General features: G+C 40.6%; 1 protein-coding gene across 1 annotated transcript; it reads right to left on the reverse strand.

The window, feature by feature from the left end:
* Positions 1-56: 56 nt before the first annotated feature.
* On the reverse strand, positions 57-24435 carry slc25a18 (solute carrier family 25 member 18). The gene is made up of 10 exons (XM_041795597.1): positions 24271-24435; positions 19231-19576; positions 18897-19019; positions 12099-12154; positions 11781-11871; positions 10964-11079; positions 10615-10801; positions 8684-8856; positions 7944-8019; positions 57-5768 (listed from the first exon to the last, which is right to left on the reverse strand). Exons 2-10 carry the CDS (start codon positions 19248-19250, stop codon positions 5627-5629), a joined length of 984 nt encoding a protein of 327 aa, XP_041651531.1. The 5' UTR covers positions 19251-19576; positions 24271-24435; the 3' UTR covers positions 57-5626.
* Between the last annotated feature and the right edge of the window lie 1708 nt (positions 24436-26143).

Below are 26143 nucleotides of genomic sequence, written 5' to 3' on the forward strand. Positions count from 1 at the left end.
GGGCAATGGAAATGTACAGACAAAAAATAAAGGTTGAAAATTAAAGCCAACTGTACTTATGTGTGGATTCAAACTGATTAATGTGACTTGCAATGGATAATTTCTGAGGTCATAGGTTCCCTTTATAAAGGTTTTCTGGGGGAATAATATTTCAAATTAAGATATAAAAGAGCCACATGTACCTTTAGAGCTACGCGTTGAGTATGACTGGTTTATATCCTTTATTGATCTGAGCCTTTTCTGCAGTATCCCCGATTATCAAACGTATCCTGAAAGATGGGGATTAAGATTCACTTTTAAAACTTTGAATTTAATTTTAAAGTTGACTTCATCTAGGGAGCACAGATGGCCGAGTGATTTAAGGTGCTACCCATGTACGCGGGCGGCCCAGGTTCGAATCCGGCCTGTGGCCCTTTGCCGCATGTCCCTCCCCACTCTCTTCCCTGTTTCTGAGTCTATCCACTGTCCTTCCTTTATCAAATAAAGGCATGAAAAGGCCCAAATAAATCTTTAAAAAAAAGTTGACTTAATCTTAGATAACAGTATCAATATCTTGCTGAGGCACGACCTGTCATTACTTTAAGTGCAGCTGTCAGCATCACCCACTGCACAAGGCCTGATGCCACTGAAGATTGGCCTCTGTTCACAGTGTACTGCTGCCGAGATTCACTGTGATGCAGGCCAGACTGGCACAGTGCCACTTTTTAACAGTTTTTCCCTCTAATTATCTCATAATTGTACATTCAAAGAATATAGTGGCATGCTATTACATATATCAAGCTTATGGAGAGCTGGTTAGATTGAAAAGACTCCTTCTTTGAAGACAGTTAGTGAGTTGTAGAGGAGGACAGAGCGTCTGTGGGGCTGTGGGTCTGCTTCACAACTGTCAACGGAGACTTAGAGCTCAACTAGCATTATTATAGCTAGCAGGAGTGCAAAGTCAACATAGTAAAAACAGGTGGAACTAAAAGAGCTGCATAGCTACAGCGAAACATTGTTGATGTAGTTGAACTTAAATGAAATTGCACAGGAAGAGACCAGCAGAAACAGCCTGCAAAATATTAGCTGTATTTTTTTTGCATTTATTCAGACAGGACAGCTGAAGAGAGGCAGGAAACATGGGGAGAGAGAGTGGGGCAAACCCATGCACCAAACAGCGCAGAGACTGGGAATCGATCCTGTGACCAGCATGCTCCGTGCTCTACCCACGGAGCTAAGCTGGCACCCAGGCACTAGATTGTTAGGTATATTTTACAAGGAATCAGCTGAACCTTTGCCTCCGTCTGATGGTTGCTCAAAGGTTAATAAACATATTTTTTTAAATGTGGACAGTGGTCTAGTACCTCTCTTGATTGTCAGGACCGCTTTTCCTTGTGGTCACTTTTCAATCAGGAGACGATAAAAAAACAGGTGTGAAAATATTAACACTTACAGGACAAAAGGCCTCGAATACAAGACATGCTAACAACATTTAAATTTCCCACTCTAAGCAGGTGTCACAGGAACATGGCTGCAGGGGAAAAATGGTCTGTTTCATGCTTGATTAAAAAAATCAGAGCTAATCATTTAGGTCACCAAAGATACACATTTCAATGCATTAAACTTCCTATATCTTTGTGAACTGAATTCTATAATGAGGTCAATTATTTTGTACATTTTTGTAACAGTTGCGTGTGTGGGTGCATGCTTGATCTTTAAAGGGATATTCTCTGTTTTTCTGAAGCACTTAAAAGACAAAAACCAAAGAAATAAACATGTATGACACAGACAAATCCACATGTATGAGATATCTTTATTTACAGCTTGTAAACAAACAGTTTACTTTAGGCTATGTTCTCTCTACAATGAGGAAAATGTAGTAGCCTAGATACACTAGCCACTAGCCAAAATGTGTCTTGCGTTAAAAATGTAAATGTAAAAAAAACTTTTAGTGCCACCCAGTGGACTTAAGAAATGGCAAAAAGTTGGCAAGACAAGCTGCCATATTCCCTCCATGGGTCTTAATAATTGTCCTCGCTGAATTGGACTTAAGAACCAAATCTTTGTTTAACCCCAGCAATTCCAGGAATTCCCCTTAAACCCACAGTTTTGATCCTTTAGAAACTATCAGCAATAGTAAGGCTTTAATTGCATTTTTTAGTTGTTGTGCGCACGTCATTTGAAGCGTTTTTATGTAGCAAAATAAAAGAGGAAATGAGCTTTACTGGGTTTTGTTCTGTGGAGAAGAGGCTGATTGAGCCTGGTTTATACTTCTGCATTAAACTCATGCTTTAAGATCATGTTACCTGGAAGCTTTGCAGACACACAGCCAGTGTGTACCTCCTCAAAAACGCATCTATGCATCGAAACAGCACAGCCAACAACAAGCCCTGTGATTGGTCCGCTAAGTGGTATCGGTGGTCTGCAAGTCTTTGACTGACATCTGCAGGTGTAGCGTGTGTCCTGAGCACAGAAAACCTCTGCATTATTGAAACAGATCGACTGTTTCACGTGTCATATTTCATATCCCTCAGGGTAACAGCTCATAGACGGTGCTTGGAAAGACAGGACTGTTCAAGAACGAATTATAGGACTGGACTGTGATTGTCACATTCAATCAGAGCAACAAACATATGACATAGAAGGTGAGCCCTGCTGCAGAGGAGTAAATTTAATAGCACAGCTATCATTATTCTTCACTGTCAGTGGAGTCAGTTGGTGAACTTTCTGAAGGAGAAGGAGTCAGCAGAAGAACAAATACAGCTATTCCACCAGGAAAAAAACTTTCAGTGTGGTTCTTTGCTCTTCTTTTAATAAAGAAATGTTGTCCAGTTCTGATCAGACTGCTGCTACAGCTGCATCCACTGTTTTATGACTTACAGTCACTTCAACTAAACCACGCCCATCGCTGCCACCCCTTTCTCCTCAAATGACCCTGATTGGTCCGGTAATTCTCTGACTGGGAACAAACGTATCCGCTTGAAGCTTTGCAAGATGGATCGGCCTGAGGACAAACATGGAATCTAGACAGCCCATCGGCTTTTCAAGGTTACTCACAGCACCCTGAGCTGGAAAAGTAAACTCTTTGAAACAGCACTTTGCTTGTCGAGGCCACTTCCTTCTTACGGACTAACCAAATCCAGAAGCGGGGAGACTGCAGATAGAAACTTTGTTAACTTATCTTTAACTTAAACAAAAATATTAAGCGCAGGGTGTAAAAAAGACTTTGGGGTTAAACAGAGGAGAATTCCACTTATATAGTACATTTTGATGGATCCTTTCTCACAGGCAAATCCAAAGAAAAAGAAAGTGGAGCAGGAGTCCCTATATGCCGTTTAATGAGGCACGTAGAATTAATGGTTGGACACACACTGCATCTCCATCAGAGTCAAAACCCTTATTAACCCTCTGAGACCAGGGTTTATTTATTCAACAAGAACAGACAGGTTACAAAGAGTTAAATAACTTTAAAACCATTGATAGTAGCCACTTATTTTTCGTCCCTCCAGAAGCCCTTTGTTGTGCCTTTCCAATGATGCTATCCACGTCTTCATAGCCCTTACTGAGTCTTTCCTAGTGAGCCTGGAACTTGGTTGACTTTCTGGGGTCTTTAAAGATTAAATCCACACCAGTATCTCCAATATTGAACATCATCCTATCCATTTTTTTGGTTGTTTATGCTGCTAGCGGCTAATGCTATCCCACAGTGAACTTTGACAGGCCAGTAGCAGGCTGTTCCATTGTTGAGTCAGACTTTGGAAAACTGCTCATGTTTCTACTCTTAGATCCTGGGGTAGACGGCCTGAACAGTTCATAATGGCAAGACAGTAAGCCTGAGACGTGGCCCTTAGTGTCTCTGCAGACAGGAGCTGCTTTGAAGAATGACTCAATATCAGCAAAAAAAAAAGAAAAAAAAAGGTCAGGGAATTTTTCTGTAAAAATTTGAATACTCTGAAGACTTTTTCTCCCAGAAGGATTATTTTTTTCTCTTTTTGGTCCTTTAGAGATGGGAGAACAAGTTTGCATGAAAAAAGCCTTAGTCATTATTGTTTACTGTGTTTTAAAAACTAAAAAATCTTTGCATTTTAATTTCCATTTAATTCCTGAAGACTTTTTTTATTCCAGTGACATTACTGCAGCACACACATTCTTAAAGCCAAGGTTGTCCTGAGAAAAGGATGTTTACAGCTCGACTGTGCACCACAAGGTGGATGTTTTAAAAGCTTTTTTAGACAAAAAGTCCAGGAAAGACTGTTAAAAAAATAGCTTAGCTGACTTATACGGTCTGTGTTTTCTTCCTTGGATTTTCCTGTCAGAAAGAATCCCCTGAATTACCTTTTATGTGTTACTGGTCCTTTCTGAGAGCACCGACCTCCACCTCTGGAGAAGCAGAAGTGCAACAGACTTCTGCTGTATTATTACCTAGAGGTCAACTTTTGCTGCCCAGCCACACTGCTAGTGAGAAACTCCATCTATAGACACAGGTCCTAAATTGCTGCAGGTACCAAACCAGTTCCTCAAATCTACCTCCTGAAATCCTGAATGATTACATAAATTCTCCCCATCTTCTGCTTCACTTCACTCATCCGCTGTACATCCCATCTCCTGTGATGTCTCTATTTATGTCTTTGCGATAACTGCAGTGTAATTAACTAGTGGTCAGTATTTTCAGCTCCAACTCCATGATTCTCTCAGCTTCAGATGTGATGTTTCCTTCTCACAAGCAAGCAGGACCTGGGGTAGGACTGTGATAGGAATCACCCTCTCTCTAGTATCACAGAGCTACAGGAACCATTGAGGACTTAGCGCTCATGATGGCGTAGATTCAACGCAGAAGTATAAACCAGGCTAAAGGCAAGGCTCCGAGACAGAGGCCACAGCAGCCTAACCTGTGGCCTTTAGGCCGGAAGTGAGCTGTGTGTTAGGGTATATTGTACTGCTTATTCAAGGATTAAAGCATTACCTTCAGATTAACTAATGACCTTAGCGACTCTGGCAGGCAGCACGTCCCAATCCAGCAAAGGCATCCAAGATTACAACTCAGAGCTCACGGATGGAGTGGGAGGAATGCATAACAGGATAGGCAGAAGGAGATTGAGATGCTTTCGCAGAGAAATACGTTCAAATGATTGGAGACGAGCCAAATACCAAGATTGGACTCTGACATGGATTCTACAATATCTGCTCGTGATAATGATTGAAGGGGAATTGTGACTTACGTCGGAGGGTGCAGAGCTCTTCGTCACGACCGTGTAAACAGTCAGATTGGTAGGCATTTTAGTCAGCAGCCTCAGACATGCAGCAGCTCCCTCAGAATAACCAGGCAGAATAATCCCGGATATATATTACAGCAACATGCGGGGACGAGACACCCGTAGATTAGTCACACTCATAAACAGGACCCTGTTTAACCTCTAGACCCTGCTGACAGCATGTAAAAACCTACAGGAAGATGATTAGTGTGAATCCGTCGATCCACGAATTAGTACAAAGAGCCTCTCTTCAAACCTCCCACCGTCCCTCCTCCTTTGGTTAGCAGGTTGTGGCCGAATTTCCCCTCCTCAGTCGTCACCTAGCCGCTGCAGATTAAAGCAGCAAATTATCTGTGCAGAGACAACAAAACCACCGCCACCAGTGCCAAGCTCTGCTATCCCAGCAACCCAAGCACCGTCTCCCCGACCCCGAGGAAGTAGACACCCTGTGCAATGCCAAAGAGAGGAGCGATGACCAGAGCTCGACATGTTGCACCCTTCAGGAATGCTGATGGACCCTCTCGTGTCAGGATGCGCCTGCAAAAGAGCAAAGACAGGGCGCCAGGAGAGAAGAGATGAGAGGAAATGTTAGGATCACAGAGACTGAATTCTAAATTATTGATGTTGGGACAGTTTTTGTGTTAAGATGATACAATCTCCCTTTTAAAAGTTTCAGCGGAATCATAAAGAGCCACATCACTTCAAAAATCGTAAGATCTTAAATCATATTTTAATCCAATGCTGCCAAAGTGAGAGAAAGAAAGCAGGATCAGTTCATTATGTTTCACACATCAGCAAATATTTCTGAAGTAGGCCTGCAGGACATGAGAAAAATCTGCAGTAACTGCAAGAAAAGACTGGCAATACAGAATTTTTCCTTCTGCAATGAATATTGTGATTTCTTAACTTAAAAGGGAAACTATTCAAGATTAATGTGTTATATTTTTATGTACACTAATTAAATTTTCAGTAGACAATTATATCTTTTATTGTGTCATTAAGGGTAGTTTTAAATCAAGAAAGTTGGAAGAGCCGAAAAAGTGAATCAACTTTGAAAGGTCGCTGAATGAAATGAAAAAGCAGAATCACACTGAAATAGCCAAAAGTCTTTTTGGGACTATTTTAAAAGCTGAATGGCATCTCTTAGTGGTTATACAGATAAGTTTTAAGGGTTTGAGTGAGAGTAAAAAAATAAGAGGATGTTTTGATTATTCAATCCATTTGTTTTAACAGTCCCAACTTTTCTGGAAAGTGCTGAACATCTCAAAAAGTTTGAAGAGAAAGTCAACCTAAGCAACTGAACATGTCGTCATACAGAAGACTCACGGACTCTGCATGTTTATTGCTTAGTCCTCTGAGTACTGATGATGATGTCAGCTGGGTTTGGGGTAATGCATTACAAAGTAATCTGTTAAAGTACTTTGATTACTTTTTTGAAGTCACAATTAATGTAACATGTTAGTATTGCAGTTCAGGTAATCTGCTGTCAAGTACTTTTTTCATAAAGATACATTACTGGAAATTAATAATAAGAAGCATGTGGCTACGTGCCCGCAGAAGGTGAACACAGCTGTGTCAATGCACGCCCATAGCTAACGGATTAAGCTCATGAGATGGCATTACACTGTGGAATTATCTCCATGACAGTGATTCTTTGGATAATAGATACAGGATCATCCTAGCAAAATGGAAGTTCAAAAGCTCTTTTGATAGCATTTACACTGAATTTGTAGTTTCAATAAGGCATGCAGTATTACGCACAGCCTGTGTGTAAAACTGCCCAATTTACTGCCAGATTGTGTGCATGTTCTGTTATGGTCCTCACAGCTGTTAGTTTGTTATTAGGCGGCAGAGTGACAGACTATGTCCCATATTTTACCCTGCAGGGTGATGGTAGAGTGAACATTTTTCAAAGGCAGATATAGTTCTAGCAATGAAAAAATACTCTATGCTACTTTTTCTGTATGCAGAGCAGCAGCATAATGAGCTACTTTAACAGTAACGCTGCCCAACACTGGGTGTTAGGGGTAATTTTATCATAGAAAACTCATAGAAACAATGAAGTTCTCCATGCCATTCCATTAAACAGTACAGAAATTGTTGCACAACATGCTTCAGGTCACATATAGTTCAACTTTTCACTCAAATGGCACTTAATAATCTGAAAGGAGCTACTAGCTACTGTAACTTTAGCCTAGTTTAAATGCGTTAAAATGGAAAGCATGGTCACACAAAAGGCCACCATACAACTGGTAAAATGCACACATACTTAGTGAGAAATAGACTTCATAAAAGGGGTTTTTATTACTTTATTGTAATAAATTTAGAATTCTGAATTTTTTTAAATCAGTTTTTATCATAATATGAGCCTTGGTTCACATCGTGATAGTGATTTAGTGATAAAAGTACATTTAATTCTGCAGCCCTATTCTCAAGTCCTTTAGGGTCTCACAGAGATGTAAATTTACTCTACAATAGCAGAAGAGTTGGCACTGTCTAAATTTAACTGGTGCATTGGATCATTATTTTTGGTAATTAGAAACATGACATTACTCAATGTCGGGCTCCTAGGATTTGTATTTTCATTGCACAAATCAATGCACAAATCAATGTTCCATTTAAGTTTCCTAGTATTATCGTAGTCTAAAATTATCCTGACACATGTATGAAATTATCCTGATACATGTATGAAATTTGAACAGCAGATCTTACCGTGTGCAGTCAATAATTCCCCTGTACGTGTCTTCTCCCTCCCCCTTTTGTAACGTCTGCAGACGAGTCTTTATGACTGCACAGAGATTTAAAACAAAAATAAAAGAAGACATTAAACCATCAAATACTGAACTGGTCGAGTAAAAATTAACATTTTCATAATAACTCTTTGCAAGGTAAGTTCCTCCTTACTATAAAGTTTAATATCTATTGTTTAATCTAAATATGTGAATTCATTTGCCCATAAGAGATCAGTATCTCAAAAAAGTTAAACCTGCTAATCATATCACGTTTGTATGCAATGTGTTTTTATTGCCATGAAAAAACTAGATGTTCCATGAAAGACTGCTACATAATGAAGTCTGAACTGCTGCAGGAAGCTGCTGGTCTGTTGCTGTATCTCATTCCTGTTTTATTCTGCTTTCTCATGATTGTCCACGGCTCTTCTCTGGCATTAAATGTGCATTTTGTCACCCAAACTCCCCACACCTGTTACATCGTTGCCCCACTAGACATTTCCAAGCTGACTAGAGATGTGCTACTCAGCGTGGAAACTCACCTCTGTTTACTTCTTGTTTCAAATTGTTTCAAATCAGGGACTGTTCCACTCTGGAATCATGAGGTAATGAGGCTCAAATGTTAAAATAACCTAGCCCATCCCTACTACTAAATATAACCAGTCTGCATCCACTTCCTGTCCTGCGTTCTCTTTTTATCGGTCTGCTTTTTGTCCCACTCACCATCCAGTGGTGTCACTGCCACGGCTGCCACTGAGCCCGCGCTGCAGCCCGCCACAAACGACTGCCAGAACGGCGCCTGTGCCTGCACGTCTCCCTGACCTGGTGCACTCTCCCGGCCCAGAGCGTTGAGGTTGGCAAACAGGGGGAAGTATATCATGGAGAAGGGGACATCCCTGAAATATAATTCAAATCAACGTCAGGTCAAAAGGAAGGGGTAAAGGTTTAGTTTGAGCGTAGAGAAAACTGAGTGGGAGGAGCCATCGGAGACCACACATGGCCCCGTTCAGCACAGCAGCAGACATAGCTGCAGGAATTTATTGATCAGAGTTGATTGTATGAGGTGTCAGGAAATACGACAAACCCTGAATGAGTTATGCAATGAAAAAAAAGCTCAGTGATGAGAGAGCAGAGAAAGGACCGGAAAACATAATGTCAATAGTAATGTGTGTAATAAAGTTTTAAAGTTTTAACTCAAGAGCAAAGAGCATAACACATAATGGAGGAAGATCAAAAAGACATGATGATTTACAGGTCTATCAGTGGTGACTGGACTTGAGCTTGTGCAGCATTTCTCTGGTCAGCTGATTCCTTTCAGGTCATATTCACACATTCACACACCAATGGAAGAAGCAGCTGTAAGTGTTAAATGTCCATCAGGATAAGCCAGGGCTGGACTCGGATTCTGGCCCACCAGGACATTTTCTCTCTGGGTCAACATACTTTAGGACCAATCTGATTTATCCTTCATTTCTTTTTTGAATTAACTGCTAATCACTGGCACATCGAGCAGGGTCTGTGCCCAGTTGGTTGTTTTCTTTTAGCTGGCTCATTCTTTACTTTGCACATCCCTGCATCCTCTCTTCTCTGCTGACTAGGAAATGGTTCTCTCTCCGCCATGATGAAGGATATACCAGCCCCTTAAATGTATCTGGAAGAGATGAGGAGAGAAGAGGCTTCTGGAGGAGCTCAGAGTGAAGAAACAGCACAACAGGTTTCTAAATGAGTCCAAAATGGTGGTTTCCTTGAATGTTCCACTGAATAGGCAACTTAAGGGGAACTTTATCACAATTTGTCCACTGGTAGGAACCTAGAGGAGGGGCAACCTACAGGCCTCTTTATCATGACTTGTTCATTGGTATGCATCCTGGAGGATACTTTATCATGCCTTGTCCACTATGAGACACTTTAAATAGCACTTTATCAGGTTTTGTCCAATGAGTGGAAAGCATACAGAGCACCTTATCATGTTTTGTCAACTGGAAGGGCACCCAGACGGCTCCATATCACATTTTAACTACTGGAATTGTGCCCTGGAGATGTTTTAATCTTTCTTTATCCAGTGATACAGCACCCTATAGGGCACGCCATAAAGCTTTGCTCACTGGAAGGCATCCTACAATGCATTTTTTATCCACTTTAAGCCACCCTAGATGGCATTCTGACACGTTTTATCAACCATATTGGCATCCTAGGTGCACCTTTGCATAGTCATCACTTCCACCAGTGTCACATTAACCCATCGGCATTGTTGGTTTGAGTCAAAAAAATTCCAGGACCAGATTTTCTTTCCTGTCCAGTTGTATTAGCCAGTCTCATTCATACTCTGCCTGTATAGCAGCATAGAAAGAACGGGGGTTCACTAGTTTTCAGACAAGCTTTACACAAGCTCAAGTCCATTTACCTTTCATTTAAGTTACTGTAAGGTTTATTTGTCCCTTTTCAGGAAAATTGAAAAATAGAATTCGTTCCTTCATTATCATTTGTTTACTCAACCTCGACTAGAAATGAGACAAAAACACACCACAATGTTTTTGCAGTGCAGTTATCCTCAGTCTCAGTTTTACTTGTTACCTCTATGCTAACATGTTTAGAGCCTCAGATTTACACTGAAACTTAAATGGACATTTGTTACTTCCTGTCTGTTTAACTACCTCATTAAGGTGGCTCCAGCCCCCCTGTAGAGACCCGCCAGTCCTCGAGTCTTCAGCAGCTCCACGGTGATGCCGGTGGCCGAGGGCCGAGGTGGAGGGTTCCGTTGTGAAGGAGGAGGGGCCACCAATGATGGAGCTGGACCAGGAGCAGCAGCCTGAGCTGGAGTCCGAACCGGCCTCTGAGCAGCTGAGGGTTAGACAGAGAGAGAGAGCCAGGTTAGCAAACACACGCAGGATGATGTCAGACTAAAACACAGACAGACAGGCACGCTGTGGACTTTGACATCCACAGTGAGTAGCATCCTTTAACACTGACATCAGTTAAAACAGGTTTGTACATAAAACTCACCGAGCCGTCCAGCGTCCTGCAGCTGGATCTTCAGCATCTCCATGGGAGTGGTAACGACCACCTGACAGGTCCCAGCCCCGCACCCTGCCAGCACCTCCCCCCACAGAGGCAAATGTCTGCAAACACAAGAGAGTCACAAAGTACTAACAGTATTACAATAGTCTTATAACATGCCATATAGACCCTTATGCTGCAAAAACTCAAATCTAAGTGAGTATATTTGTCCAGTTTCTTATCTTATCTCATAAGTCACAATAACTGACAGTTCCTGATAAAATGTTGTTATTTATATGATTGAAGGCCAAAAATAAGACTTGAACTACTTTTAATATTCAAAAATGTCTGTCAATGCAGTACGTACATTTTGAACACAATTATCTTATCAGCCAATCACAAGACACCTACCAATGCATGTCAGCCTGCAGACGTGGTCAAGACGATGTGCTGAAGCTCAAACCGAGCATCAGAATGGGGAAGGAAGGGACGTTAAATGTGCCATGGTTGTTGGAGGGGGTCTAGCAGCCTGCATATCCTTTAATCTGGAACTTCAATTTAAATGTTGCTGCAAAAACAATACTTTTATGGCCAAAAAACATTTTCCAACCTTATTTTGTCCTATTTGGGTGAGCTGGAGCAAACAATAAGCCAATAACCACGGCACGCTCAATCAATCACCTTTCTTCCCCCTTCTGATGCCTGTACTGCCGTGTGATTGGCTGATTAGATATTTGCTGTAGTAAGCAGCTGAACAGGTGTACCTAATAAAGTGATCAGCCTGTGTTCATGTGGACTATATTATTGACAAAGCTGGCTTTACCCGTCCTTGGAGAGCTTCTGCCTGAAGACGTCATTAGCAGCGAGCTTGATGGCTTTCTCTGGTGTAACGAGCGTGAGGTTGACTGCAGCTCCTGCAAACACAAACAGGCTGATGACAGTGACACACACAAGTTTCCACTGAGTAGAACAACAACAACACAGCAGCTTACAGCGTGAGCTTAAAGCCACGGACACGAGCTAATATGACAAAAGACTGAGCGCTCACGGGGGAAACAACAGCGTAGGCGGTCAGATTAAGCTTATTGGAAAGCACACTTATCGAGCTATTTGGCACGAGGATTAGAAATGCAAAGAATACCTCTGTAGCATCCAAAATAGCCCTCAGAGCGAACCGTCTTGGCCAGGCAGTCCAGCCTTTAAGGACAAAGAGGAAAAGTGTAAACACTGTGTCTCTATTTAATTAGCTTTGTTTAGTCAGATAAGGTCATGTTTAAAACATCAGAGCTGTAAAGGCTTCAAGCACAAAATAGATATTTATATAACTAAAATCAGTGATAAAAACTAAAAAGATAAATCAGTAAAAACCCAATAAACAGGAGCATAATAATGTCTAGATGTTAAATGCACAGCATGTACATTTCACCACCAGGGGGCTCTAAATCAAAACAATAACAAAAGATGACACTGAAGATGCTGCACCTGTCTCCACTCCTGATAGAATAAAATCCAGTTAAGCTCAATTTAAGATGAAAATGTGAGCTTAAGTTACAGAACGTACAACCAAAGATGGAGGATAACCATTGCAAGTAAGCAGCACAAAAAATGAATGAGATACATCAACAGAACAGCAGCTTTCTGAAACTGGTAATCCTCCATTATATGGCCATCTTTAACATTACCTCCGGTGTTTCCATGGCAACTACATCTCCAGCTATAACAAAAAAAACTGAAGATTTATCTTGTCTTGAAAATTGTTGGAAATGTGTGAAGTAATGTACAACACCAATTCCAAAAAAAGTTGGGGCACTGTGTTAAAATGAAAATAAAAACAGAATGTTATAATTTGCAAAACCCATAAACCCATATTTTCTTCACACTACAAAGAGGATGCTCCTTCTCCTCTTTAGTCCACAGGACACGGCGTCTGTGGTTTCCTCTGACCACAGAACAGTTTTCCATGTTTCCTCCAGTCCATGTTAAATGAGCTTTGGTCCAGAGAAGACGGCAGCGTTTCTGGATCCTGTTCACATATGGCTTCTCCTTCTTCTTCTCTCCGTGATCCAGCTTTAACTGTCAGTTGTGGATGGCACGGCCAACTGTGTTGACAGACGATGATTTCTGGAAGCGTTCTTGAGCCCATGTAGTGATTTCAGTACCCCCCTGAGGGGCCCAAGATCTTCCAGTATTAACGTCTTTTTTGAACAGATTTCTCTAGATAAATCTTTTTTACTTCCTGAAGGGAAATTTACAGTTTACACTCTATTGATGAACATACTACACACTCATAGGCTGAAATACATGCAAGTACACATGGAGATGTCAGAGTGATGGCTTTGCCACCAATCCAGCTACCAGGCCACAGTCCAGATATGGTCTTACTGGGATTTGAACTGGCGACCCTCTGATTCCCAACCCATGGTACTTACAGACTGAGCTACTGCCACCCCAAGTGGCCTGTGGATGGACTGTAGATGGTGGGATATTAAAAGTCTTTTTTACAGAGGAACATTTTTCTGAAATTGTTCCAAAATTTTTAGACCGTCTCTGCTCACCTTTACCTGTAAGAGACTCTGCCCTTACTAAATTGCTTTGTTTATACCCAGTCATGTTAGTGACCTGTTGCCAATTAACCTAAGTAGTTGCAAAAGGCTCCTCCAGCTTTTTATCATAAGTACCACTTACTTTTCCAGCCTTTTGTTGCCCTGTCCCTACTTCTTTGAGATGTGTTGCTGCCCTCAAATTCAAAGTTAGCTAGTATTCCTCATGAAATAGTAAAATGTTTCAGCATCTGCTATGCTGTTAATCTATTGGGGAATAGAATATGGGTTTATGTGATTTAACAGTCATTGCATTCTGGTTTTGTTTACATTTTACAGTGTCCCAATTTTTTTGGAAATGGTGTTTTAACATTTAGATGGATGTCTGATTAAAAAATGAAGCAGATTTATTCTTTTCAAAACAAATGCTGTTAGCTCTCAGTCAGTTAAAAAAGCCACTAGTAGAAGCCTGTTTTCTATTCCTGTTACTTTACTGGGAGTTCCACCACAATCATAGAGACAGTGGAGTCTCCATGAATAAGGTGGATAGCTCACCTTTACACTTTAGAGAAACCAATTTAGTGAAGGTTAAGATATGATCAGGATTACAGAAAACACAGCCTACATCACAGCAGTCCATCAATGACTGACAAGACAATTAGCCAGTCACTTTTAAGGATTTTGGGGTGGCCAGTTAAATTTTGGGAGGGACATGGTGATCCACCCTGACTACCACTGACTGTTGCAACAGCTATGCATAAGTTCTGTCATTAGTTATGTTGTAAAGTCCACCCTAAAGCCTGCCTTCAAACTGGTTGGGTTGTGACTTATGTGGTATTATTGTTTAGTTTCATCACAGAGATGTAAGATTCATCTTAACCAGTAGAGCTCTACACCCAAACTGACCAAAATATTGTCATGTATATAGCATTTTCACTTGAACTGACCAATCAGGGGGAAGCATTTTTAATAGTGTTTGTTACAGCGTTGCCTGTCTAGTTGTCGCTGAATGGGCTTATATGAAAGACAAAGGAATTATCTCCAATCATGTAAAACAAAAGCACAACTGATACCCAACAGCTGGTAAATCATTAGCTCCTCGTCATCCTTCCCGTTATCCCACCTTTCAAAACAAACCAAGACAACCTGATTTCATGGAGGTCCTCACACCTACTAGGAGGGATAGGTTTAAGATTTAAGTCTATCTCAGCTGGTGCAACCCAAAGCTGGTCAAAATGAGAATGACACTCCGTTTAGCAGACAGGGGAAATGCTGACGGCTAATCTCTACAGTCAAACACAAAACAGAGCAAACTGCAGGAAGCTGCCAAGCGTTTTTGGAGTGTTGGTTTTGAAAACGATTAGAGCGGTATGATATGAAAAGCAGAGCAAATTAGTGCCATTCCTGCAGCTTTGCTGCCCAATCCTTTTGTCTTTTTATTCACAGGGCGTTATGAATCAAGATTTCATTATTGTTGCTGTCATTGTCAACACACTATATGGACAAAAGTATCTGGCTGCCTAACCATTACACCAGCAGGGACTGCAATGACACTGTATTCAAATCCATGTGCTTTAGTATGGAATTAGCCTCCCTGTTACAGCTGTAACAGCCTCCACAAGATGTTGGAGTGTTTCTGTGGGAATTTGTGCCCATTCATTCTGTAGAGCATTTATGAGGTCAGGCACTGATGTTGGACCAGAAGGCCTGGCTCACAATCTCTGTTCCAATTCATCCCAAAGGAGCTGGATGGGGTTGAGGTCAGGGATCTGTGTTGACTCATCAAACCATGTCTTTCTAGTCCTTTGTGCTCTGGGGCACAGACATGCTGGAACAGAAAAGGGCTTTCCTTGAACTGTATGCTGAAGCATTAAGATTGGCCTTCACTGGTGATAAGGGGTCTAGACTAGACCCTGAAAAACAGCACCATAGCATTGTCCCTCCTCCACCAAGCTTTACAGTTGGCACAATGCAGCCAAGCAGGTAACATTCAAGTAGAGTTTGCATCCGAAAAACTCCACTCTGACCCCACTCTATGATTTTACTTGGTCTTCTGTCTTATTGCTGAGTTGCTGTTGTTCCTAAACTCTTCCACTTTCTGATAATATCACTGACAGTTGACAGTGGAATATCCAGCAGGGATGGAATTTCACCAACTGTCTTAATGCAAAGGTGGCATCATCACAGTACCACGCTTGAAGTCTCTGAACTCTTCAGAATGACCCGTTTAGGATCACAAATGTTTGCAAATGGAGACTGCAGGGCTTGGTGGGTCTGATTGAAACACCTGAATTCAATAATGAACAGGTGTGGCCAAATACTTTTGTCCATGTAGTGCATGTTAACCATTTGTATCATCGTCTCAGTCAACATCATGAAATGAAACCTCATCACTAAATTCCTCTTGTCAGAATGTTTGTTTACAGTACAAGAACAGCAGCACAACCTAGTGTAGAAACTAAAAAGTACAATCCAGTCAAGCACAAGCTGCAGGCTCTAATGTTGGCCTTACTTGATTTAATTTTTAGAATTGCTGTGGGCCAAATAACAATGGACCACAGGCCACAGTTTGGACACCCCTGATTTAGACTAATTCAGTCTCCAAACATAAAATCAAACTGTTGATTTATGCTCGTTTTATAAACACTGTTATGTAAGTCTTTCTGTGAAGCTGTTCCAGCAGTTCTGTTGAAGTTCTTCCTTCCCTCTCTGCTAAACAAAATAACACAGCCCTGTTATTTGGGCCTTTGAGGGAATAAGTTATCCGGCCATGTTTCCATGTCTGACTCATGGTGGAAAACCACAGTCTGAACGCTGGTGCCGCTGAACACATGATGACCGCACCCTCTCATGCTGCAGTATTGATGCTCAGCAGATGTGTGCAGGATAAAATCAGAGTCACTGTGTCTTTTAAGGACACGGAGGCTGCTGATGTTCATATACTGCACTGTAAAACCTCAAATCTGAGCAACATGTACCTGTTACGAGACTTACTGACTAATTTAGACTGTAAGGTTCATATTAATCTGGACTTGTCGAGTTAATGTGGCTTGGGCTTTTTATTTTGAAAGGACGATGTACAGAAATTAAGGAAAGAAAGAGCAGGGAAAAGCATGGGACATGCAGATTTAACCATAGGATATCAGCACCTAGAATACCTATGAGATTTTGATTAAATTAGCAAAGCTCAGTAAAAGACACTTTCTGCAGCGGTAGCTCTGTAGTGAATCGTATTATAAGTAAGTTAAATCCAAACACCAAAATTTTGGACCAAAAATGGGCAGAGGCTGTTTAGATTTAGCGCTCCACCCTCTGAGATTCAGAGGAAAAGAATGTGAGACGAAAATAAAAGAAGACTTGTTTGAAGCTCAAATGAAACAGTGCTGTTTACACTGTAAAATTTAATCAGAGCAGCCATATTTTAGTCAAAAACATCTCATGACTCTCATTCTAAACCACAAATGAAGTGCAAGCTCCCAAGTCTTTTCAGAGGTTTTGTCCTCCATCACAGACATTTTCAACATCAGCCCAAATATTTAGACTTGTCTCAGCTTTAAAAGCCTCTTCTCTTCTTATAAGGATTTCTACAAGATTTTGGAGTGTTTCTGTGGGAATTTGTGCCCAGTCATTCTGTAGCATTCTGAGAATTAATGAGGGGGAGGCACTGATGTCGGACCAGAAGGCCTGGCTCAAAGATGCTGGATGGTGTTGATGTCAAGGATCTGTGTTGGCCAGTCAGAACAGGTTTCTACAAAGTAATGTCACTTAGTTAAAACCTGTAATGTCAAATAAGTGACTGCATAAATACTCACCTTTAAAGTGACTGACCTAATCCAACAGAGGTCCAGACAGTTGGTGCTAGTAGTCTCACAGTTAGTGAAATGAGGATCACCAGAGTGATTGTAGTATAAAGACACCTAATTCTGGAAGGTCCAGCCACTGGTTCATCAGTATTCCTGGCTACCATTGCACCATGAAGACAAAAGAACACTCCAAGCAACTCAGAGAAAAGGTTATGAAAAGTCTAAGTCAGGGGATGGATACAAAAACATTTCCAAGTCTCTGAACATCCCCCAGAGTTCAGTTAAATCCATCATGAAGAAATGAAGGAATATGGCACATGTGTAAATCTGCCTAGATCAGACCGTCCTCACAAAATGAGTGAGCATGCAAGAAGGAGACTAGTGAGAGAGGACACCAAGACACCTATGACTACTCTGAAGGAGTTCCAAGCTTCAGCAGCTGAGCTTTTTGGGAGAGTGGCAAAGAGAAAGACACTGAAAATTCAGATTCAGTCTGGACTAGAGTTCACCGAAAGGCATGTGGGAGACTCCATGGTCAAGAGGGAGAAAATCCTTTGGTCTGATGAGACCAGAATGGAGCTTTTTAGCTATCAGACAAGACGGCAAACACACCATCCCCACTGTGGAGCACGGTGGTGGCAGCATCATGCTGTGGGGATGCTTCTCAGCAGCCGGCCCTGGAAGGCCTGTAAAGGTAAAAATATTGAAAATCCTGGAGGACAATCGTAGTCAGTCTGCAAGGGAACTATGGTTCTGGAGAGGATTTGTTTTCCAGTAAGACGATGGTCACTATTTCTACCTTACATATTTTTACTTAATTGACATTACTTTGTAGAAATCTGTTTTCACTTTGACATCAAAGAGCTTTTCTTATCAGAAAGCCAAATTTATATTGGCCATGGTTAAATAAATAGTTTTAATAGGCACTGTTACTGGTACGGTTTAATGGATTACTTTTTCTGAGTAACCTCAACACTACTCATAATGGGCAATTCAGCCTTATTTTACTTCTTTTTTTTTCCTAACTTGAAATAAGAAGTTTATGTGGTCTTGTCAGATGAATGTGGCTCATAAAAGTGTGATGATCCTCGACTTGAAATCTGACTGATCCACTTGCTGAGATTAGAGGTTTTGCAGTGCAGTACATCAGCAGCATATAATCAAAGATGGATTTTTATTTTGCATACGTTTGCATATAATATGAAGCCCTGCAGCTTTTGCATGTATTTAAATAGATAGGTATTAAAATGGCCTTTGGAAAATAATATGGGATGCTTCAATTGAGCAGCATCATATTAGGAACATTCACAACAATCCATCAGCTGTTTGTCAGAAATAGGTGTTGTTTTTTGCATATTTGCATAAAGAAAAAAATATCCAAGGTAATTTTTCATTGTTAAGATGAATAGGGATAAAGATCTGTTTTACTTTTTTCCTAATTAACCCAGGATACTAAAACAAACAAACAAACAACAACAAGCAAACAAACAAACAAACAACAACAAGCAAACACGAGTTTCCGGGAAGCCCTGGTGTTACGTGTCAGATTAATTACAGTCTCTCAGGTTAAATCGGGCCAGGATAGCCCTTACTCACATTCCTTTGTAGACTTGGACGCCCTGCTGGTTCTGAAGGCGTGTCTTGGCCAGGTCGATAGGAAACACACATGTCACACCAACCAGGCCTGCCACGCCCCCATTAATCAGCTTAGCAGGGAGGCTGTGAAGGGATCAACAGACACACGAACACATGCATGCAAACCAAGACATGCAAATGACACACAAAGATAGGAAATAATACACAAAGGGAACGCATGGACACACAGAGAGAGGACAAAAGATCAACTTAAACGCAGCTGCTGCTTCAGATTAGAGAACACAAACTTGATTTGTCTTCATTAAGCTGAACAAACGGTGGTATATAAACTTACCTAACCTTCTTCTCTGCCATCCTGCGACTGTTTGGGCTCCAGGCCCAGCTCCACTACTCCTCTCCCCCTCCTCCCCACCTCCTCGTCCTCCTCCTTCTCCACCTACTTCTCTTCGTCTTCCGTTTCCTCTTCCTTTTCTCTCTCAAGCTTCAAAGTTGTCACCGCAGCTCAACTCTGACCTGCCGACGCTGCCAGGAAATCCACTTGCTGCTTCTTCCTCTTTCCCACTCCTCCTCCTTCTTCTCCTCCTTCTTCTTCCTCACTTGTGCTCAACTCCACCACTGTTTGATCTCTGTCTTCCTGCTTTGATGGACCTCACACTGCAACCAAATCTCTCCTTCACCACCTGGACACACAGAAAACAATGATCGAATATTTCTAAAGATTGCATTTCACATCAAAGCATCCATTATCCTCCTCCAAAGTCATGCTGAATAGCCACGTGTGATGCCTTAGGGTTTTTTTTTTGTCATGGAGCTTGACACACCTCACATTAACTACCAAGTTGATCAAATCCAGCCTGAATCTTTCATAAAGCGAACAGCAGTAGGGTATATCCCAGCACTCCCACACTGAGACAGAACATCTTGAGTCTCTCTAATCTGCAAGCTAAAAGGGATAAGAGTATTTGATCTAGAGAGGCGGGCAGAACTGAAAATGAAGGGCTTACACGTATTCTTTTACCACCTTTGGATTCCAGTGTTTACAAAAGACTGGAAAGGAGATTTGAGGGGAAGCTGGGGAATTTGTTTGACAAGTTTCTTTTCTGCTCTCTGCTCTGGAAATACAATAAGATGTAATCTAGGGCTGGGCAATACTGACTGATAATCATATCATAATCCTTGAGCTGAATGGTGACAAGATATGATTCTAGTAAAAATTAAAGCATACTGAAACCTGTTTGACACCACAGCAACAAAAACAGAAGTCCTAGACACCAAATGTTGGGCTGTTTTTTCTTAGGATCCAAACTATATGGTTTGAATTGTGCAAAAACATTGGCAACACTATAGTGAGGTTGTCAAAGTGCACTATATCTTAAATACAACATAACTTTGACCGTCAGAGGTAAAGCACAGAAACTTCATGACCTCCAGTCAGATTTTTACCAAAAGTGAGAGAGAGATAATGCTCTAAGTTCACGAAAATGTTGGCAACATTGTTTACATGCAGGATTGGCCAAACATGTCGAGAAAGGTTGAAGTTATATGTGCCGTTTAAAAAAAAATTTAAGTTTTCTGAACCAAAGAACAGCATGTTTGTGCAGTCAAGACAAACATAACATTTTGGGCAACTGAGAAGAAATGTTGGCAACTGTCTAACCTGCACAAATACATCGGCAATGTCTCATACAAAAACAATGCTAGCAGGTTTGTGTAGTTGTGTTAAAGATACTTGAGAATTTCAGACAGAATGAGTATTTTGGCAGTGTTTATTAAATGTTCCATGAATCCCAAAAGTATATTGGCAACACTTTGTCTCAATTGTAACTATGTTTTAACACTTACCAACTTAACATGCAACATAAACTGAACAAGACGTGCAATTTAGACTACAAAAGGCAACATTTCATCTAAATTGTAAAAATATATTGGGAACAACAATATATATTTGTGCAGCTAAGACAAGAGATTTCCAACAGTCTAAGCTGAACAAATACTTTTGCAATGATTCGTCCACTTATACAAGTATAAAGGCGATCTTTAGCACAGAAACAATGCCGGTGTGTTTGTGCAAACACCAACGCAGTCCATTGTGTGAAATATCAAACAAAAAGTTTTCAACTGCCTTATGGTGCACAAAAGTTGGTAACCTGGTTGGAATTGCAAAAAAAAAGTGTTTTGGTATTGAAACGTTGCTGATTTCTTTGTGCAAGTTTACAGAATGAAATGTGCAGTTCATGCGGGGTTTCCAGATGTCTGAAAAGCACAGATATGTTGGCAACAATTAAATATATTTTTTAAAATTCAGACGAAACATTGCTTTCTGTCTAACCTTTGCAAAATTTTATCTCAGCAGCAACGATTCATAGGCAGCGTTTTGGTACAGAAACAATGGCAAAAGAGATGAAATGTTGCCTGCTGTCCAAATTAAAAAATTACACTAGTGACACTTTGGATTAAAAATATGCAAAACACATATAAACATAGTTTGCAGTATTAACTGTTGAACAACATGATGTCAGCTGCCTTTATTGTGCTACATAGTTAAACAACTTTGCAAAAACTGAGTATTGGTTCTGAACCATTGCCAATGTATTTATGCAAGTTAGACAGAATAAAATCTTGACCAGTTTATGGGATTTTTCCAACCACCTACATTGTACAAAGAGGTTGGCAGGCTTAAAAAAACATTAAAAAAGATAGACGTAGAAAAAAAGGTGGGTGAGTGCTACATGGGGTTAAAGGTGTCCAAAACTTTGTGAACAGGATCAGGTGCTCTTCAGGATAAGAGGACAAGGATTTAATGTGAAAAAGAGGAACAATGACTTGCCAGATAACTTTCAAAAAGGACATAATGTCCTTATGAAGACTCATTGGAGTCGAAACACGTAGATATCCCTGTTTAATAAAGGGTTTTTATTCCATCAGAGTGCCTCAGATTCTCAGTTCTGACTGCCTCTATACTATGGACACTTTTTGAAAGTTATCTGACAAGTCATTGTTCCTCTTTTTTACATTAAAAGAGAGAGGGTGCTATCTTTCTCCTTTTTGCCAGATACACATACTTTTCCAAATGTTGCCAGCATTTTCTTAATTGCACAACTACAGCAACATTTAACAAAATGTTACACCAGAGATAAAAAAGCACTTTTCTTTTTTTCTTTTTTTTGAATTGCAATAAGGCCTATTGCAATTGTCAAATCAAAGACATTGCAATATTTCCTTGACCTGAAATGTGTCAAAATACAAGTTTAATACAATTTTTTGCAGCAGAGATTTTATGCTCTACACATTACGCATACATTCAAATGACTGTTTTTGGAATAGTTTACAAAAATCCTACCTTTCCTGTTCATGTATAATATTTTAAACAAGAATAACAAAACGAAATGTATCCCCTTTAGTATTGCAATTGATGTCAAATTTGCAATATCAGCCAAAATTGCAATTAGATATTTTTTTCAAATCAGTCATCCCTAGTTTTATTTATCTAATGTTGTGCTGGTTATAATATTGAATGGTTTATTGAATGTGTTTGCTGAACAATCCATAACATGAGGAACCTAAAAATAATCACACATTAAATCGCAATATTGGGGGAAAAATCGCAATTAGATTATTTTTGCAAATCGTTCAGCCCTATTTCCAACTGTCTGAACAATATTTGAACAAAGTGTTGAACAGAAAGAGAAAGCACTATTTTTGTCATTTTGCCACTTCTACCTACATTTTCAATTGTTGCCAACATATTTTTGCTATTAAGACAAAATGAAATGTGCAGTTTAGGTGGTTTCATTTTTCTATTGGCACAAATGCATTAGCATTGCTTAAACACAATGCTGAATCAAAAGAGAAAATAGCAGTGCCCTTGTTTTTTTAAGCCAGTTCCACTTTCTTTTCCAAATGTTGGCAACTTATTTTATGAAATTTAGATAGCATGTAGTGTTGTGCAGTTGTTCCCAACTGTCTGAAATAGACAAATAGGTTGGCAATATTGAAACAAAATATTAACCAAAAAAAGACTTTTTGTCTTTTTTTTTGCTTTTTCCAATCATTTTTCCAAATGTTGGCAACTTATCTGAGCAATTTAGATGGAATGAAAGCTACATTTTTTGCAATTTATTGGAGATGTTTCCAACTGTCTACATGGCTCAAAAAAGTTGCGAATGTTTACACTCAGTGTGTTACCAAACGAGACAGAGCACTGTTTTGGCCTTTTTTATACCAAGTTAAGTTTTTCAACATAATAAATTGCACAAATACATTGAAAATGTTTTAAAAGTTAAACCAAAAGAAAAAAGATGCATTGCCCATGTCTTTTTGTGTAGATTGACCTTTTGTAGATGTTGGCAATTTATGTATGCAATTCAGACATGATGAAATGTTTTATTATTTAGTTTCCAACTGACTGAATTGCTCCAGTAAATCTGCAATGTTTACAGTCCATGTGTTGCTGAAAGAGAGATAGGGCTCTGATTTGGTCTTTTTTTTTTTTTTTTTTACCAAGTCTTTCTAAATGTTTCCAACCTATTTATGCAATTTATACATTTTGCTGGATTTTCTCTGCAGTTTGTGATCATTAGATATAATTAACTGCCTGTTGTAAGCTGTCTAGATTTACACCTCTACTGGTATCAAACAGGTGTCAGTATCATGAAATAGAGCTCCTCTATTAATACATGAATGGATCAGTTAAAAAGGGTATTATTTACCCTACGTCCTGATTGGAAATGTATTGCTATATCTTAAGGGCTGAATCCATTGCCCATCCCTAGTCTAGCCTAAGAGGATTGCACTCCAGATAGAAATAACACTGTTAAAGTTTATCCCAGCACTCGCAGCTCTTGCTTTCTTGTGCTACATCTCTGTTTCTGTCATTCTTGCTGCCTTTCCCTTCCCTGACTTCCCTCAGCTCCCTAATTAATCTCTCTCTTAATCTCTCCACCTCCATTACGCCTCTATTTTTACCCCGTAAACCTCCACTGTTTTCTCCTCAGAGAGTAACAGAAACTATTAATCATCACCAGCTCCCTGATCTGCCGTTATTTTTCCTCTCCCAGCTCTTCATGCTCTGTCTTTTCCAGTGCAGGATCCTCGTCACATTCTGCACATGCCTCCACTGAGCCTCTTTCTGTGAAACTTTCTTTCAGCTTCACTCCATTCACACACTGTAGTGACCCTGCCAAAACACAGACAAGGGTGCCTCACCCCAAGCGAACCTCCAGCTCTCTCAGACTCCTGTTTCCCCTCCAAAAGAACCTTCACTGAAACTCTTTGGTCCTATAGATCACTCAGCATAAGCCCCATGAGACGGCATTCAATTAAACTTCATTTTCTTCCATCACAGAGACACAGCAGCAGGGAACGGGGATCTTACCTCTGTTGGTGCATCCCACGGACAGGATCAAGCTGTCCACTTTGCTTTCACTCCAACAATGCGGGCAGCAGTGGTAGTCAAGCGAGAGCGAGTTGCACAAACACCAGCATTGTCCTGGTGCCTAAGTCCCTCCCTCTCGTGGTGACTCCCATGTGTGACACGGCCACAGCAACACAGCTCTGCACTAACACAAGTCGACATGGCTGTGGAGCTTCTGCCACAACACACGCAACAGGCTGCATACGGTCACATACCCACGATTAAAACTCCCCAAGAATATCTTTATAAATTCACAAGTAGAGCTGCAGAAAAAAGGGGGCTTCCCATCACTAATGAGCTCTCTGTGCTGCTGCCCAGGGATTACATAACACCTCTTTGCACAATGAATACCACAAATGTTCACAGACTTACAATTTCCACCTAGGTAACAGTCATAAACCAGCATCATTTTAACAGTGTGGCTGATTTTATTCATTTTAAACATGTATAAGGAGGTAACCAAAGGTCAAGCAGTTATATAAAGACATCAACAAAAAGAGCATGTGAGCACCACAGCAACCACTCACTGCCTCTAAAGTATTTTCTCATGAGCATCGGCTGTGGTATTGATTCCTGTTCATGGAAAAAAACAATCGCTGTCAATGATCGTTTCGCTCATCAGCAGGAAAACACTCATTACGCGATGATATTTCTGTCCTCTTTAGAGTCAGAAGTGGAAATTTACTGCAGAAACTCAAACCTTAGGGAGTGAATTTGTTAAATCACTCATCCAAGATATCTGGATCGACTTCTTTGGAGCCAATTTCACTCATAAATTCAATATGTGCATCTTCTATCATGATGTAAAAAGTTAAAATGAGGCCTGAGTTTGTAGAAGTTAGTGAATTAGGCAGGTTTGAAACATGAAGTGTCTTAAAATGACACTTCTTTGTCAAAATTAGTTATCATGTCTCATTGCAAGACATGCTCTTGCACTATTGGAAGAAATTTTTGCTTTTAACAAACAATTCAGGCCTTATTTTTGCTTTTTATTGCCTCTGTCTCACTGTTATTTCACTGACTAAAACAAGACTAAAAATATCTGTTGACAGCAGTTTCCCCCTGAGGAAGAATGGAAGGATAATGAGCTTAAAAGAAAAGTATTTTAGGGCACGCAAATGATGAGTGATTTAAGGCACTACCCATGTACGCGGGCGGCCCGGGTTCAAAGCCGGCCTGTGGCCCTTTACTGCATGTCTCTCCCTGTTTCTGAGTTTATCCACTGTCCCTCTTCTATCTAATAAAGGCCCTAAAATAAATCTTAAAAATAAAGGTATTTTAAAGTAAAACCCTGATGGAAGTAAGTTAAGTTTTAATCAAAGAGACCAAAACAAGGGGCTGCACGGCGGCGCAGGGGTTAGCGCTGTTCCCTCACAGCAAGAAGGTTCCCGGTTTGCATGTTGGTGGGCTTCCTCCCACCAACAAACACATGCAAGTTCTAAATTGGCCATAGGTGTGAGTGTGAGCGGGCCTGGTTGTCTGTCTCTATATGTCAGGCCTGCGATTGACTGGCGACCAGTCCAGGGTGTACCCCGCCCAATGATAGCTGGGGTAGGCTCCAGCTTACCTGCTATAAGATGGAGGACTGGAGACTGAAACAAGACTAAAATAATAGTGCTGGACAGTTGGATGTTCAATGCTCATGATGTTTCTCCACTGTTGAAAGCACAAGCAGAGATGAGGTGTGGAGTCTGTCTGTTTTTGTGTGGGTTCCTGTGCAGCTGTGTGACAGAGAGAGCATGAGCTGTTAGGTCGGTTAAATCTGTAGCTCTTCTATTTATAACCAATGTAGTATTAGCAGATGGATTTACCAGACTCCATCTCTGTCATTAGT

The sequence above is a fragment of the Cheilinus undulatus genome, linkage group 9 (genome assembly GCF_018320785.1).
Source record: "Cheilinus undulatus linkage group 9, ASM1832078v1, whole genome shotgun sequence".
Classification (NCBI taxonomy): domain Eukaryota; kingdom Metazoa; phylum Chordata; class Actinopteri; order Labriformes; family Labridae; genus Cheilinus; species Cheilinus undulatus.

What these genes read in the sequence shown, in the direction of transcription:
- slc25a18 (XM_041795597.1), bottom strand. Translation starts at nt 19,250, where the DNA reads ATGGCAGAGAAGAAGGTTAG. An exon ending in ATGGCAGAGAAGAAGGTTAG is followed by an intron (nt 19,020 to 19,230) that starts GTAAGTTTATAT and finishes ATCCCTTCACAG; the next exon opens with CCTCCCTGCTAAGCTGATTA. An exon ending in GGAATTATTGACTGCACACG is followed by an intron (nt 5,769 to 7,943) that starts GTAAGATCTGCT and finishes GCTCTTTTGCAG; the next exon opens with GCGCATCCTGACACGAGAGG.